This window comes from Mustela putorius, unplaced genomic scaffold (genome assembly GCF_011764305.1).
Source record: "Mustela putorius furo isolate JIRA1106 unplaced genomic scaffold, ASM1176430v1.1 tig00003962_pilon_pilon_pilon, whole genome shotgun sequence".
NCBI lineage: Eukaryota > Metazoa > Chordata > Mammalia > Carnivora > Mustelidae > Mustela > Mustela putorius.
The window spans coordinates 2,933,584-2,948,542 of NW_025422106.1; the positions used below are offsets into that span (position 1 = coordinate 2,933,584).

The 14,959-nt window shown below is 54.6% G+C and overlaps 2 protein-coding genes across 3 annotated transcripts in view; both read right to left on the minus strand.

Annotated features, from left to right (window-relative positions):
* Positions 1 to 14,936, minus strand: part of HOXB3 (homeobox B3) — a 41,849-nt gene extending 26,913 nt beyond the window's left edge. Inside the window, exon 1 of one of the 2 annotated variants that reach the window (XM_045070317.1) lies at positions 14,841 to 14,936. The gene's annotated coding sequence lies outside the window, so the exon portion shown is untranslated. Of the gene's footprint in view, positions 1 to 6,939; positions 7,023 to 14,840 lie in introns of those variants that run through there. The other variant, XM_045070318.1, reaches the window with a different exon arrangement.
* On the minus strand, positions 34 to 6,932 carry HOXB4 (homeobox B4). The gene is made up of 2 exons (XM_004764742.3): positions 2,485 to 6,932; positions 34 to 1,643 (listed from the first exon to the last, which is right to left on the minus strand). The coding sequence occupies exons 1-2, from the start codon at positions 2,939 to 2,941 to the stop codon at positions 1,345 to 1,347; spliced, it is 756 nt and encodes a 251-aa protein (XP_004764799.1). The 5' UTR covers positions 2,942 to 6,932; the 3' UTR covers positions 34 to 1,344.
* Positions 14,937 to 14,959: the final 23 nt, after the last annotated feature.

A 14,959-nucleotide genomic window follows, 5' to 3' on the forward strand; every position in this document is an offset into this window, starting at 1 on the left:
TACCAAGGTTTCAACAAAAACACGCCGTGCTGGTCACGAGAAACCAAACATTTATTTCTATTGTCACTCTGTACAGGACACAAATTTTCACGCCAACGAAGGGTTCTAGACTCAGGCAGCCCCAGAACTAGGAAGGGGCCTGGTTTGGAATGTCAGAGAGAGAACAGGAGAGAGGACGCACATGAACATAAAATAATAATAATAATAATTAATAATTAATAATAATAATAATAATGTAAAACAATGATAAACTATGGGAGAGGTCTTCACAACATCGTCTCCCAGACCAGGAGGGGCACCACGTTTGACTTGCTAGTTTCACATTCTTTTGCAGTCTAGAGGAGAAGGCTGGGGGCTGTACAACTCTACGTTGGCCCCCAGGTCCCAGAACTCAACTGGCCCCTTGCTCTGCCAGGAATGGTTTGACCTGGAAGAAGAAAGGCCCTCCGGAGTCAGGAGTCTCGGAGTCTCGCTCTGGTCTCTCTCTCTCTTTCTTTTTTTTCCCCTCGGACTCAACTTCCCTGCCTGCTCCTGCTGTTGCCAAGACCACCCCTGCCTCCACTTGTCCCCTTCCTGCTGCCCACCCCCCAGCCCAGCCCAGCGGTGCAAGGGGGGTGAGAAGTCAGTGTTCTCCCTGTGGAGGGGCACCGGAGGGGAGGAGGGTGTGTGTGTGTGTGTGTGTGTGTGTGTGTGTGTGTTACCGTGGCCAAAACACTGTGCTATCTGGCAGTCACAGGGTGCTTTCGCTGGGTGTCAGGAATAGGGGACAAAGAAAGAAAATCCAGGCTGTCTTCCAGCGGCGGCAGCAGCAGAGGCGGCGGCCGAGCCGGGCCTCATTTGTTAGCCGGGTGTCGAGGTAATGGTCGCCACCGAGGCCCGTCCTCTCCTCGGCAGAGTAAACAAGACAGATGGGCCTGGGCCTGGCGTGATTAAAGATGAAACGTGGATCCATCTTCGCCAAAGCTGAAAGCGAGGAGTGCAACCTCCTCCTATTTCTCTTTCTGTCTTCTTCTTTCTCTTCTTCTTCTTCTTTTTCTTCCTTTCTTTTTTTTTTTCCCCCTTCTTCTTCTACTTCTTCTTCTTTTAAGGAAGAAAGCAAGAGACTTGAACCTTGCTTCTGGGGGGGCCTCCCCCGGCTCCCTATTGTCATTTCTATAAATAAAGCTTCCCCTCCCCCTCTTCTGCGTTTATTCGTGTAAATAGATAAAGTGGGGGGGGGGGGCAGGTAGGTTTTGGCGGACCCAGGCCCCAGGGTCCCCTCCCGCTTCTCCCCCCCCCCCCGCCCCCCCCCCCGCGCTCACAACCCACACCCGCCCCGAGGTTCCTGGCTCCGCGCGGGGGCCACTAGAGCGCGGGGGGGCCTCCGTTGGGCCGGCCAGGGGGCCCTCCGCCTGAGCCTGCGGTGCCACCCGAGCGGATCTTGGTGTTGGGCAACTTGTGGTCTTTTTTCCACTTCATGCGCCGGTTCTGGAACCAGATCTTGATCTGGCGCTCCGAGAGGCAGAGCGCGTGGGCGATCTCCACCCTCCGGCGCCGCGTCAGGTAGCGATTGTAGTGAAATTCCTTCTCCAGCTCCAAGACCTGCTGGCGAGTGTAGGCTGTCCGAGAGCGCTTGGGCTCCCCGCCGGCGTAATTGGGGTTTACTGGACACACACAGAGAGAGGGAGAAAGAGAAAGTTTTATTGCCCCGAAAGGGAGGAGGGAGAGCTCTTTCTTCCAGCTAACACCGCGTCTCCCTCCCTCCCTCTCCCGCCACCTCTTCTTCCTCTGGAGGGGGGTGGGGATGCAAAGGGAAGAAAGCGGGGCCCCCAGGAAGAGAAAGAGACCTCAAAGTTTTGGAGGGTTGTGTTGTCTCCACGTTGTTGTTTGGGTGTCTGGAGAGGGGGTGGGGGGAGTGAGGAATCTTCACAAGGTTTTAACCGCTCCTCTCTGCCCCCTTGGCCTGGGGCCCGGGATGGGAGAACGAGGGGTGAAAGAGGGAGGGGGCTTCCCTAAACCTTTCTTCTGTTAGTTCCCACCCTCTGTGCTCAGATCCCATGTAGCGCCTGACCCCTGTAAAAACTTTTGCCCACTTCTGGAGCCAAGGAGCCAGACTAGAGGAAAGAAAGGAAAAAATAAATAGGGAGAGTTGACTCAACTCTCCCTTCAAATACAGATTACCTCCTCCTCCTCCTCCCCCACCACACACCCCTCCCCAGCTTGCAACTTCACTGAAGACTGCATCTCCCTGGCGAAAAGTCGCTGGTGAGAATGGCAAAGAGGATGGGGGAACCGACTTCAAAGGCGCGGGGCCCACCAGGCCATAAAAATTTATGGGGGATGTAATTATGTGGCTCTGAAAACAGGCGACCGTAAATCTCCGGCAATGGCGAGTTTATAGCGGGGACAATTGGCTTCCCTCAGCTCCCCCCGCCCCATGCCTCCGAGGTCCCTTCGGTGTAAAGCACCGGGGGTGGGAGGGGGAAGGGGTGCCCACGCACTCACCCGTGCTCACGTGAACTTTGCGCATCCAGGGGTAGACGACGGGCTCTTTGCACGCGGAGTGGGACGGGCTGGGGTGCAGGGGGTTCTGGGCGCAGGGAGGCGGCGGGGGGCTGCTGCTGACCGCCTCGCAGCGCTGGCCGGGCTCCGGGAGGAGGGCCCCGGAGGGTGGCGGCGCAGGAGCCCGAGGGGACAGCCCGGGCGGTGGCGGGGGCGGCGGGGGTGGTGGCGGAGGCGGCGGGGGCCCCGGGTCCCTGCAGGCCGCGTAGCGCTGCACCGTGCACGCCGCGCGCCGCCCGAAGCCCGCCTCCGGCTGGAAGCTGCTCTCTCGCCTCTGGCCGCCGGCGTAGTACCCCGGCGAGTGGTCGCTGGGTAGGTAATCGCTCTGTGAATATTCCTCGCACGGAGGGAACTTGGGGTCGACATAGTTTGAGTTGATCAAAAAAGAACTCATAGCCATTAATTTCTGGGAATTGCCCACAAAATATACTAAAATTTATTCCGACCCCTGACTCGTTTTCCTGTTTCCGAAAGCCCTCCTACTTACTGTCAAGTGAACAAAGTTAGGGGCCCACGTGATCCTCGGAGCCAATGACCGTCCCGCCTGCGATTCCCGGATAAGGAAATCTGCTCACCCGGACCCTACTCCAGCCAAAGAGGTTTATTTCCCCTTCTTCTCTTTCCCCCTCCCCACCCACCCAACACCAGGATTTACATAGGGCTCCTGCGGGGCGACCGCCTCCTCGTCTAGCTCTCTCCGGGATCGGAGAAAGAGAGTGAGAGAAAAAGAGGGGGAGAGAATGAAAGGAAGAGGGCAGGGTGCCGCCGGAGGGCCTGTTGGGGCGCTGGGCAGAGAACAATCCTTGGATCCCCTCGGAAGTTGGGGCTCTCGGTGCAGCCCCCTCCTGTCCCGCCTCACCGCCCCGCATCCTCTGCCTCCCAGAGGCCCCCATCCCCTCCTCACGACGGGAAGGAGCCCAGGAGTCTGGGTGGGGAGTTAAGTGAGGGGCAGACTGGGGGCTCCGCTTAGAGAGGGGAACCTACATGGGGGGCGAGAGGGCACTGAACAGCGGGCTTTTCTCCGCAGTCGCCTGGGGAGGGGTAGGGAGTGAGAGAGGAGGCGTCGGGAGCAAGCAGGCGGGTGCAGGAGGGACTTGTCAGAGATGAATGGAACCGCGGGCGGATCGATAGGAAATTCATGCACTAATTCGGGGAGACCTCGCCTTCCAAATCGCATTTAGCTGCGCTATTAGTTTGGCTGTGTCAGTCAGTCCGTCCGTTCCCCTCTCTTATCCACTCCTCTCCCCTTGCCCCACACGGCCCACGCCGGAAGAAACGACTTGGTTTCCTACACTGAACACGAGTGCTGGAGTAAAAATCCTGCAACTTTTCAGAGCACACCGAATAGCAATTTGCTAATTCCAGAACCACCCGAGCAGTGCTAACCACGGTGTCCAGACGTTCTAATTGCCGCTAATGCAGCTGCCTCTGCAGTGAACAGAAATCGCACAACCTTCTGTTGCTGAGGGTAGGAGCCCTAGGATGACCCCCACATACAGTAACACCCCTTAGCAATTGCATATTTCCAGGGCATCTTGTTCAGATCCCAAACGAAAAGGCGACCTCAACATCCGTTTGAAAAACGATTTTCTTTGCCTTCTCGCACTGACGACAATAGTCATTTTTTCCGGATTCTCAGTAAAGCCTCCCTGGTCCCAGAATAGAGAATAAGTGGGCTTGGAGGAGAAGATAAAACACCACCACCACCAATATTAACCTATTAAGAAAAGTGGAAAAGTGACCAAGACTTCCAGGGGCAGGCATGAGAGATTTCAGGTAGAGGATTCCTCCATCCCTAACTAATGAGGAAGGAAAAGAAGGAGGAAGGGAAAAAAAAGAGGAAGGAGTCTTCGAGCAGTCAGTCATCGGATGGTCCTCTTTTTGGGGAAAAAAAAAATTCTTCGGGGAAAAAAAATGAGCGGAGTGTTTATGTCAACTACATATTCCCCTAGATACGAATTTGTGACCACAAAATTCCTTACACAAATTCGGATCTACAGGGTATATACAGAAGACAGACAGATCTTCTTGGCCCAGAAATTTTCCAGTTCTCCTACTTTCCGCGCCTTCTTCGTTTGGGCTGTAGTTTCAGTGCTTTGATTTTATTTCGTTTTGTTCTACATTTGAGCTCTGGGAGCAGGAAAAGACACTGCGGGTCCATTTTGGGGATTACAAGGTTTTCAACTCTCTTTCTCTTCTATCAGAAATAGAAGCAGCGGGTCCCGCAAAGGGACGCGAACGTCGGGGCCGCCGCACAACCCTGGGCGGCGCATGAATTATGAGATGTAAACATTAGCTAAGCACAAAAGGAGAAAGGGTCATCCCGAGGCTGCAGCGAAGTCAGAATCAGGCCCTTCTGGGTGCCCTCGCGCCCCTCCCCTCCCCCCAGGACTTTTATTTTTTTTTTTTTTAAAGAAAAACAAAACCCCAATCGGCTCCTCCGTGCCCCTCGCAGCCTTTAGTTTGCCATCAAACGAGTATCTAGATATTTTCCTAGGCGCCTCTCGGTGAAGGGAGGAGGCAGAGGCGGCTGGGTGTGAAGGAGGTGTCATAAAAGTCCTTTTGGAAAAATTCAATGGTAAAAAGAGAGAGAAACAGCTGTAAAGAAAAATGCTGGGAGACCAAACAGATGGGGCCCCCGGATATTTAATGATGGGCAATTCCGTTTACAACCTGAGAAAAAGATCAAAGGCGTTTCATTTCCGAATGAAGGGCAATGAGGAACCATAAAAGATGCAGCCAGATGATATTCCGGCCCCTCCCAGCCTCCCGTACCTCCTGGGGCCAGAAAAGGGGAATAATCCCTGAAGCCTATGGAGGAACCCCGTTTCCCCCACCTCCCTGGCCCCAGGCAGGCTCTTTCTGTCTAAATTTGCTCACTCTGCCACCTGCTAGGGTCTCAGGCAGTGGGACCAAAATGGGGATCTGGTAAACCTGGGGGAATCTGGGGTTTCCCAATGAACTTCCCAAGGGTCCCAGTAACCACTGAATTTACTCAACTGGGAGACTGGGATTGGGCTGGAGGGAACTGAGTCCCAGACTGAAAGCTGAGACCATCACAGGATGAGGGGAATTGGCACAGAGAAAGCATCTACCTTGCTCGGGCTCCTTACCCATCTCGCTGAGAAATACTTGCCTCCCTAGTGATCAAGTCTGAACGATATCAGTTTCATTAATGAATACAGCGACGACACAAAAAAAACAACCCTCGAACCACCACATTGCAGAAGTCCCTGCCCATCCCCAGTCCTGGGACCCTTGCAGGTGGGTTGGAGGAATGCTCCCTCCCTCTTGCCAGAAACTAGGTCCAGAGAGACCTTTTGATTTTTCTATACCAAATCCGGATTGCCAATTTCGGCCTTGGGCCTGATTTCTAACACCAACGCTCTCCCAGCCAGACTCACTTGCCTATATTTGAAAAATCACACACACACATTTATGTTTTAATTATCTTTGCCAAGACAGGGTCCAATAGACCCCCATCGTGGTACCCAGGGAAACTAGAGTCTGGCCCTGGGCCCACAGACAAAAATGCCTGGGTAGAACCACCACCAGCCCCTCAGCGTCAAGGAGGGATCTTTCCAAGTCTTGTCAAAGGCCACTTTGACACGACCACTTCCAACTAGCCAGGCCCCTCCCCCACCCCATACCTCCTGTCCTTCTCAACTCGCTCGCTCTCTGAAACCCGTTTAACTCAGTCGGCTTTTCGGAATTTGGGGAGGGCGCCTAGGCTGCCCACCGGGCCTCTTTGCTGCTCTACACTTCACAAAGGATGCAGCCCAGGTGCTTGGAGCACCCCAAGAGAGAGGTATGGGAGGCAGAGCCACTGCGGGGATGCGTATGGCTGATCCTAGGGACAGAGCGCAGAGATTTTTCTCTGCGGCGCGCTGGGAGCCGCCACCTGCCCAGCCCACCGAGGCGCCGCACCCCCACACACACCCCACCCCAGCCGGGTGCAGCCGCGATGGGTGGGGGACAAGGTTCATCAGCGACTCCCTAGACGGATTTCACCAAAACCGGAGGCTGCCTCTCCCCTCCACCCCCAAAAGAATGCGAACACGAGTACTCATCATAAAAATAAGAAAAAACAAGGGCTCTCCGTGCGCGCGCGCCCCGGGCCACCTCCCCTGCGCTCCCGGGTCGTTCTCTCGCTGGCTCGCGGGCCGCCTTCCCCTGGCAGCCACAGGTTGCTAAAGTGACCTCTCGCGGTTCAGCCCCCTCCACCGACCCGGGCGCGCCCAGCCCGTACGGAATCGTCTACCTTTTGTCGCCAGGGAGAGAGCCCAGAGCCAGGGAGGAAAAGCGAAGGCCCGAGGAGGCGAGCCCCCAGCCGGCCGGCGCCCCGGAGGCCGCACGGAGGAGCGGAAGGCCCGGAGGGGAGCGGGCAGGAGTACTCACCGGGCGGCTCCCCGCGCCCTCCGGCCGCAGACCCGCCCGCGGGCCCGCTCGGCCACAGATGAGCTCGCTCTCGTCCACTATTGTGTGTCCGGAAAACCGAACCGCGGCTGCGGGCACCGCCGCTACGGGCCCCCTTGGAGGCCGGAACAAGACTTTTTTTTGATGTGTTTTTGTTTTTGAAGCGCAAGTTTTCGTATTAATCTCATACTTTGGCAGTCTTTGTTAAACAGCGAGGCGCGTCACGAGGCTCTCGAACATTTTAATAATTTTTAGACGCCGTGACCTACGGTTCACCCCTCTCCGGGCCTCCCCCACGAGCAGGCAGTTACTATAATACGCTCGCACAGTTCGCTCGGTCATATTGAATTTTGCGCAGGTCATTACTTGGGAGAAAAATGACGGAGCAGGAATTTGATTCAGCTCATCCTCTCCAGCTCGACTTCTTGCCAGAACCTTCTCTCCCCTTCACCCAATCCCCCACCCCCAAAAAAGTCCCCGGCCGGCCGGTAGGTCGCAGCCTACCCCATGGCTGCCTTGATATTCCAACATTCCTATTTTCTGGGCAGTTCCGGTTCCCTGGGCAAAATGGGAGAAGGTAGAGGTTCTCTTTGGGGGCCTGGGAGGAAGAATGGCACCTGGAGAATTGGAAATGTGGCCGTGGGACTTGGGGTCCCAGAGAACAGGCCTGAGCCAGAGCCCCCTTCCCTCCTGCCTTCCCAGTTAAATGGCTTTGTTGGCAAGGCCTGTATCCCTGCCCCCTTGTACACTCCATCTGCCTTATTCCCTCCCCCAGTGCCAGAGATATCCCATTTCTGCCCAAACTTTGGAGGTTTCAGGGCCTCAAGAATGACTCCTCCTTCTCCTGGGGCTGAGATTTGGTCCCTAGACCAACACATCTGGGGAAGACAGAGAGACTTCTGAGAGAGGAGCTGGACAGTGCTGGTCAAAGTGGGGGACTTGGTTTTCAGAGACTTTAATTTCCCTTTAAAAACAAAACAATACACCGTCTCCCCAATTTTTGTTTAAAACCTCTTCTCGTCTATACAGTAACTCCTTTGCCTACCCCCACCACTGCCACAAAAAGGTACCGGAGTAAAGCAAGGACACATTAAAAATACTCAGAGATTTCATTGGTTTGTCTCCCAAGAATTAGAATGCTTGGACTGTCAACAACACATTTTCTCCTTTCTCCAGCCTCCAAGGGACCAGCAGAGGTAGGGTCAGGTGACTCCCTTCCACCCAGTTTAAGTCTAGGGAGAGTGTCTTCAGGGAGAGATCCCTCTAGTACAAGGAGGTGGGAAAGAACATCCCAAGGCACCCCGCTTGGCTTAGGATGGCAGAGGACTTTCTTTCCCCATCCTGAGGCCCCCTGCAGCAGAGGCTCTTTGGCTGTTCCAGGCTATTCCACAGAACCATACATTTGCTAGCATTCTGCCTGGAAAAAGAGGGAAAAGAGACAGAGGAGAAACAGAAGGAAACAGAGTCTCTAGTTCAGCCTTTGACCTCTGCCTCTTCTGGACCTCAAGAATTCCTTCCTGGCCTGACTCCCTAGAGCAATTTGTCTCAAGGCTGAATAGAAATGAGGACCCACACCTCTTTGGCGAAGTCAAAAACTGGGGCAAATTGATTTGAAATTTGACAGTAAGTTGTTGCCTCTTCTGGTCCTATTTCAAAAGGTGTCTTTATGCAAACTCTCGGGTTATCTCTCTTCTGGCAGGGCAAACACCCACAGCGCACCTCCCATATCCAAGGTTTGGAAGAGAGACTATGATGACATTTCATAACGAGACAAACAGTCATTTAAAGACCAAAAATAGGCATATACCCTGGTGTTTCAATTACAGAGTCTCTGTAAACATTTTACTCATGAGCTAAGCCTAATGCATAGATTCAAGGTTCATTTCAGGCTGCTCATTCGACTCCAGTTAAAAAGATCTCTGTGAGGCCATTCAGTACTTTTCCTTCTCAATTCTCCTCCCTCCTCCAAATAGGAAGAGAGGGATTCTGGATGAACATACAAGTGGAGGTTTGGGAGAGAGTGTGAGGATTAGCAAGCCAGCATTCTTTCAATATCCAACTTCTTAACAACAAGCAATTTGGAAAGAGGAAAGGGAGTTTAGAAACCCTCCTGTCCTGGTCCACAGTCATGGACTCTAGCTGTCTGGACCCATCCTGGGGGTTAGGGATCCCTGAAGAACAGGCCAGCCCAAGGGATGGTGGGGAACTGGGTGGGGCTGATGTTGGTAAGAATTAGGCCTTCACCTTGGAAGCCTTCTTTGACCCCATCAAATGTCCTGCAAGGACACATGGGTAATTGGATTTTTTTTTTTTTAATGTGTGCGGCTGGGTAGGTTTTAATTAAATTTTATATGGTGACTCAAAGGTTATCTTTGGGAGAGAAAATTGCGCAGAGGGTTCTCCGTGCCCCCAGCGCTCTTGGGCAGGTCCCCACCCCACCAGCTGGTAGTGGGGTTGGAGAAGGGTTTCTCCCCCACCCCAGTTTATCTGCCTCTCTCCTCCTCCCCAGTTCTGCTCCGCTATTCCCGAAACACACACGTCTTCCTTACCTCCAGCACCCCTTGCTCCCTCTCCTCTTTCTCTGCTCACACAGCCTCCTCCCCCTGCCCAGACCGCCCCCACCGCTAGACGCCGACGCCGCCTGCTCATGCACGCTGTAAACTTTTGACCCTCCAACTTCGCGACCCCTCTGGCAATAACACTGGCCTGACGGCCCAGGGTCTCTTTCTGCTGCGCCCGGCTGCAGAAAACCAAGCGCAAAACGCCTTCCGTGCCCCTCCCCCCCTACCCTCCCCAGACCCCCATTAAAGGCCTTAGATCTGGGGAAGAGGAGTCTTCTGATTATTAAATAACTTCTTGGGGAAAGATGCCACCCCACTTCCCACATCGAACCCACTTCCCACATTTCCACAGGCCTCTCATATGGAGTGCCTGGGAAAGCTTTTGATGACCCACCACTCCATTCTTGTCCCCCCCCACCCCACCCGGTGGGGCTGCAGTTGCTGGGTGTGGGGACATACTGGATGCAGTATGACTCTTTGGCTGACCTGGAGAAGGGAGTTTCTGGGGTGAAGAGTGGAGAGAGCTTGGAGCAAAAGTTCCTTGAGAGCGAGGGGGCCACAGTCCCCATAAGGCTGGAGAGGCAGAGATCAGTGTCCAGGCCCTATGAGACACAGCGGGCCCGGAGCCACCTTGCACCTCCACTCCGCTCGCTGGCGCCTCGGAGGCCCCAGCCTGGCTGTGAACTTGGTCTAAGGCGGACTCTACTGGCAGCTCGGGGACGTTACAGCCTCTGCCTCTCGGCCAGCTCCGGGGCCGCACGAGCGACCTGCACTCTTTCCGTTTCCCTTGTGCCCAAATATCCCTTTCCAGGACCCCACCTCTCACAGGGAAGGGTTCATTCCTCCTTCCCTAGTGGCCTTTTAGGGGACAGGAAACGAGAGTGAATTAGAGAGGGACACGCAGAGAGAATGGAAGAAGCCTGCAGAAACTCCAAAATACAGGGATTATCCGGCACCTCGCCTTCAAGCCCCAAGGGGAGATGTTCCCACATGCTGGCACTTTTCCTCCACTTTCCCCCCAGATGCTGCCTTCCAAACTGAATCCTCCCCTTCCCACCTGGCCTGGGCCATCTCTTAACTAAGCAAGCTGGACCCGGGCCTGCCCAGGTCCCTTTCCTCCCTAGACGCATTCATCCCTAACCCCACGGGACTCCAAGGTCAGGGATGGCAGCACTCAAAGGCAGCCTCGGTGTTCATTGGCCAGAAACGGGGTGGAAGCTATGTGGGCTCTGCCGGAATCCACGCGGAGAGCAAGGCCAGAGAGCGGCCCGGCAGCCTGGGAGCCATTTCCAGGAAAGAGAGGCTAGAGGATGCTGCAGAAGAGTGCATTTTCCTCCCCAAGAGGAAATTTGGGAGAAGAAGAGACTGGACAGTGAAGCCTAAAACAGAGAAAAGGAGGGGGAAGGTGGGGGAGAGATTAAAACTTGTAAAGGTGGTGATATTCCGGGTCTGACAGGTCCCGAATTGCCCGAAGTCCAAACTCTCCAGTCTCCGAAATCCCCCATGTCCCCCTGGGAGCCCGCAATGTGAGTCCCGATAAATTTGCCAAAAGGAAGAACGAAAAATCAAAAAATCGGCCTAAACCTGTCGGCATGCCGAGCCCCCGGCCCAGGCCGAGCGGCGGAGGTGGCGGCAACGCGGCCCGGGGCGCGTAATGTATGCGGCAGCGGCTCGGAGCCCCAAGCAGGCCGGCGCTCTGGCCGCGTCTGCTGACCTCTGCGTGATCCCGGACTCTATGAATTATTGATGAGATATGAGCGTTGATTTCCCCTTTCAGGATGCAAACTCCATTATATTGTTAAAATGGCGATTTAATCGTTGAGAATAGCTTTGGTGTGGGTTTTTTCCCCCAACTCATTTGCGCCTCCTTCCTTTTCATTTAACTGTCTTAATTAAATCCTTTAACAGATTTTAATCACTTTTTGGAGGGAGGGGCAAGAAGAAGGGGAAGGCCATCGCTACTACCACCACCACCAAACACTAAAAAGAAAACAAGCCCCCGAGCCATAAAAAGCTTCTACCTTGGGGAAGTTGGAAGGAAGGTGGGGAGGAGTCCTTAAGCCCTCCAGCAACAACGCACTGGGAACATCCACCAAAGGATCCATCCCTCGGAGGACAGCCTACGTCTGACAAGGAAGGGTCAGCCCTGAGAAGTGTTTAATTCCATCCGGAGAAGATTTGTGTGTGGACTCTGGCTGAGGACAGTAAGACACACTTGCCCCTGCGGAGAGGAGCAGGGACCTCAAGCCTGGGGAAGGCCACATGACTCTGGTGGGGAAGATATCTCCAATCTGGGCCCCAGGAGCACTTAGGGAGAAATGTCCATTTTCCTTAAGGGCCCCCCATTTCTTCCCTCCTCCTCCCCAAGCAGCACAGTTTCCAAGCTGGTGTCTGGGTTAATTAATATGGATGTGTAACAGAACTGCAGCAATCAATAAATCCGGCTGTGGGCAGATCCCAGCCTCCAAATCTGATTACTTCTAGAAACTCCAAAAATGGAGAGAGTGGTCCTAAAGGATGGGAGGGGTGCTTCCCAGCTCTGTCCTCCTCGGAGGATCCATTGGTTCCCCAAGCTGAAAAGCTCATGCAGGGAAGCCTCTTCCTCTCTACCCCGGAAGGGACTGAGTTTGGGAGATTGTTCTAAGTGGGCTGCCTTCTTTCTTGTTCCAAATCCTTGGCTTCTGCTCCAGCATCTAGACCCTAGGGATAAAGGGACCAGGCCAGGAGAGGAGCCTCCACACGGATCTTGCCCCCACCCCCAGTGAACACGTTCTCACAGCCAGGGAAGGGTTAAGTGTCCCTGCTGCAGTTATGGAGAGGAAGCCGATGAAATATGGGCGCTCGGAACTCCAGGGCCGGCTGGCTTTCCTGTTTACACTTCTTTATACTTCCTCCCACTCCTCGCACAGAGAAACAAAACAAAACAAAACAACCAAATCAAACAAAAAATCCAAAATCAAATTGTCTGCTGAGAGGTGGTCAGGCAGGCCTTGGAGGGGCAAAGCCAACTACAGCCTAAATCCCTGGCTGGCTCCTTAGCGCTGCCCAGGTAGAGGGTGCAGTGTGGTTCGGCGGCTGGGTGGTGGGATCTGGGCCAAAGGGTGTCAGCCTGGGGCTCACAAGGTTGAGGCCTGGACCGAGCTGGGGAGGGTGAAGCAGGTGGGTGAGGAGGGAGAAAAGAGTCCTCCAGATTGAGGAGCAGCTTTCCCAGAGAAGGTCTTAGGAAAGCCAGGAAGGGAGGGCACGGGTCTGTGGCCAAGGAAGAGTTCCTTTGCACCAGAAACCCCCCTTTCTCAGCTCTCCCCCTCTCTCCCTGCCCCACGCCTTCTTGTCGGGTTTCAAGGGAGAACATTGCCCAGAGAACCTGAAGCAGGGAAGAGGAAAACCAGCTAGGGAGTTCTTCTCCAGGAACTGCTTAGAGGAGGAGGAGACCCTTCAAGGGTTCTGACCTCCGGGGCGGAAGTGGGGCACCCCCCCACCCCGGCCGCTCTTCGCCATTCCGGAAAATCTGTCTAGATATGCCCAGCAGATGTCCCGGGCCACCAGGCCCACACATTCTTTATCAGAGTTTGCAGAGCTGACATAGAAGGGGGGAAAAAAAATCTTCAGGGGCAGGCCTGGTGGTCTGGGGTTTCTGCGAGAGGGTGGCGGCATTGGAAGGAGTCCAGGGCACACGGGAATGGGGGCTCCCAGAAGGCCCCAGGTCAGATTCTGCCCCTGCTGCACCCTTCCTCTGTACCCTGCGCAACTCATCTGCCTTGTCCAGAGTCCAAGCCTGTGGAAGCTGTGCCTCCACAATGTATCGGTATCTTTAAAATGATGCTGGGGACCCTCTGGGAGCTGACCAGAGTCTCCTTGCCAAGGAATACAAATGCCTCATCATTCTTGGGGAAATTAGTCTTCAAATCAGGGTGGGGACCCCAAGCTCTCTGTCCTCTTGGCTCTCAAACCCGTCAAGGTTCTCCTGTAAATCAGGCCTGAGCAGGGACTGGAGAGCTCAGGGAACAGAGAATGGCTACAGGGATGAGAAGAAAGAGACAGAGAGTGCTCCGTGTCCTTCAGTGGGAAATCGGGGCAATCTCGTGGCCCTCCCCTTGTCCCAAAGATCAGAAGCTCCGCAAGGTGCCACATGTCCAATTCTAGGGACTATTCCCAGGAGGTGGTAAGCTGAATCGAGAGACGGAGGGCTGGCAAAGACAGAAGGAACAGGGTGGTATTCCCCATGGGTCTTAAAATTGGGGGTCAGTCTGGTGGAGAGGAGGCCTCTAGTTTAGAAGAGGGTGATTTACCCTTAGAAAATAACAGGCCCCCTGGGGGTCAAATGATGAAATCCCTCTGGTCTGTGGTGCCACAAAACAAAGGGGCTTTTAAGGGTCTGGTAGGGAGAGAAGAAGAGGGAGGGAGAGGAGAGGATAAGAGAACCTCTCTGATTTTTTCTCTCCTGCTCCTGAGTCCCCCCCTTTCTTTCCCCCACTCCCGGGCAGGTGGGGTCTGTATTCTTGAGCAAGTTTTATTTATGCGGGGGCCTGCCAGGGATCTGCTGAAATATCTAAACTCCTCCAGGCAAGGGAAGAAGCTCTCCCCTTTCCCCCAACTCCTGATCAGGAATTAGGTCTGGAATTTGAGGGGATTGTACCCCCTCTGACCCGCCTCAGAGCCAAGCAGAAGGGCTGGCTTGGAATTAACAGGCCGAAGCTGGGTGCAAAAGCGCCCCACGCCCCATTCTGGGTAACCCTCATGAGGCCTTGGAGAAATGGGAGGTACCCCCCTCTCACAGCGTTCAAAAATCTGAAAGCCTGAGAGAGCCCCAGGGCAAGGCAGCCCACAGCAGCCACTTTAGCCTTCCTGGTGCTTTTTCTCAGCTCAGATGTATCCAGATAAAAGTGCCCAGCGGCGCGCCCCCATACACCCCTGACAAATGAACGTCGTAAAGTTTCTTTCCTGGGAGTGGGGGGAGATGTCCGTCTGAAGCCACCCAGCAGTGAAGTGGGCCCCCACAAGGGGCCCTCCTTTCAAGAGTACACACCCTTCCCTCTTGCCCCCTAAATTTCCGAGGACACGGAAGGAACCCACCCGAGCCCTATTCCCCCACAAAGACTCAGACATGCCTGTGAATAAAAACCAGGCACCCCTGCCGCTGAGGCCTTACAGCAGTGAGAGCCCCCACTTCAGACGCCCAGCCAGTCAGAAGTTGGTGCAAAAAGCAGACTAAATGTCCCCCACTTGCTCTCCTACAGCCCTGCCCCGGAGGCGAGATTTCCTGCCCCGGGTTCCAAGCCCCAAAACTGCAGGGGGAGAAAGCGAAAGCTGGAAGCCACTTACCGCGGGAGTGCCGCCACCGCCTTCTGGGCTGGGAGAGCGCTCACCTACCTCTGCCCCCTTCCCCACCACGGCGAGCAGTTAAAGTGTCACTTAACATTCTGGAGAATGTGAAATATACC

Bases quoted from the DNA above. Each gene is read 5' to 3' on its own strand.
- HOXB4 (XM_004764742.3), bottom strand. From the start codon at position 2,941: ATGGCTATGAGTTCTTTTTTGATCAACTCAAACTATGTCGACCCCAAG. The intron at 1,644-2,484 runs GTGAGTGCGTGG...GTGTGTGTCCAG, and splicing joins CAAAGTTCACGTGAGCACGG to TAAACCCCAATTACGCCGGC.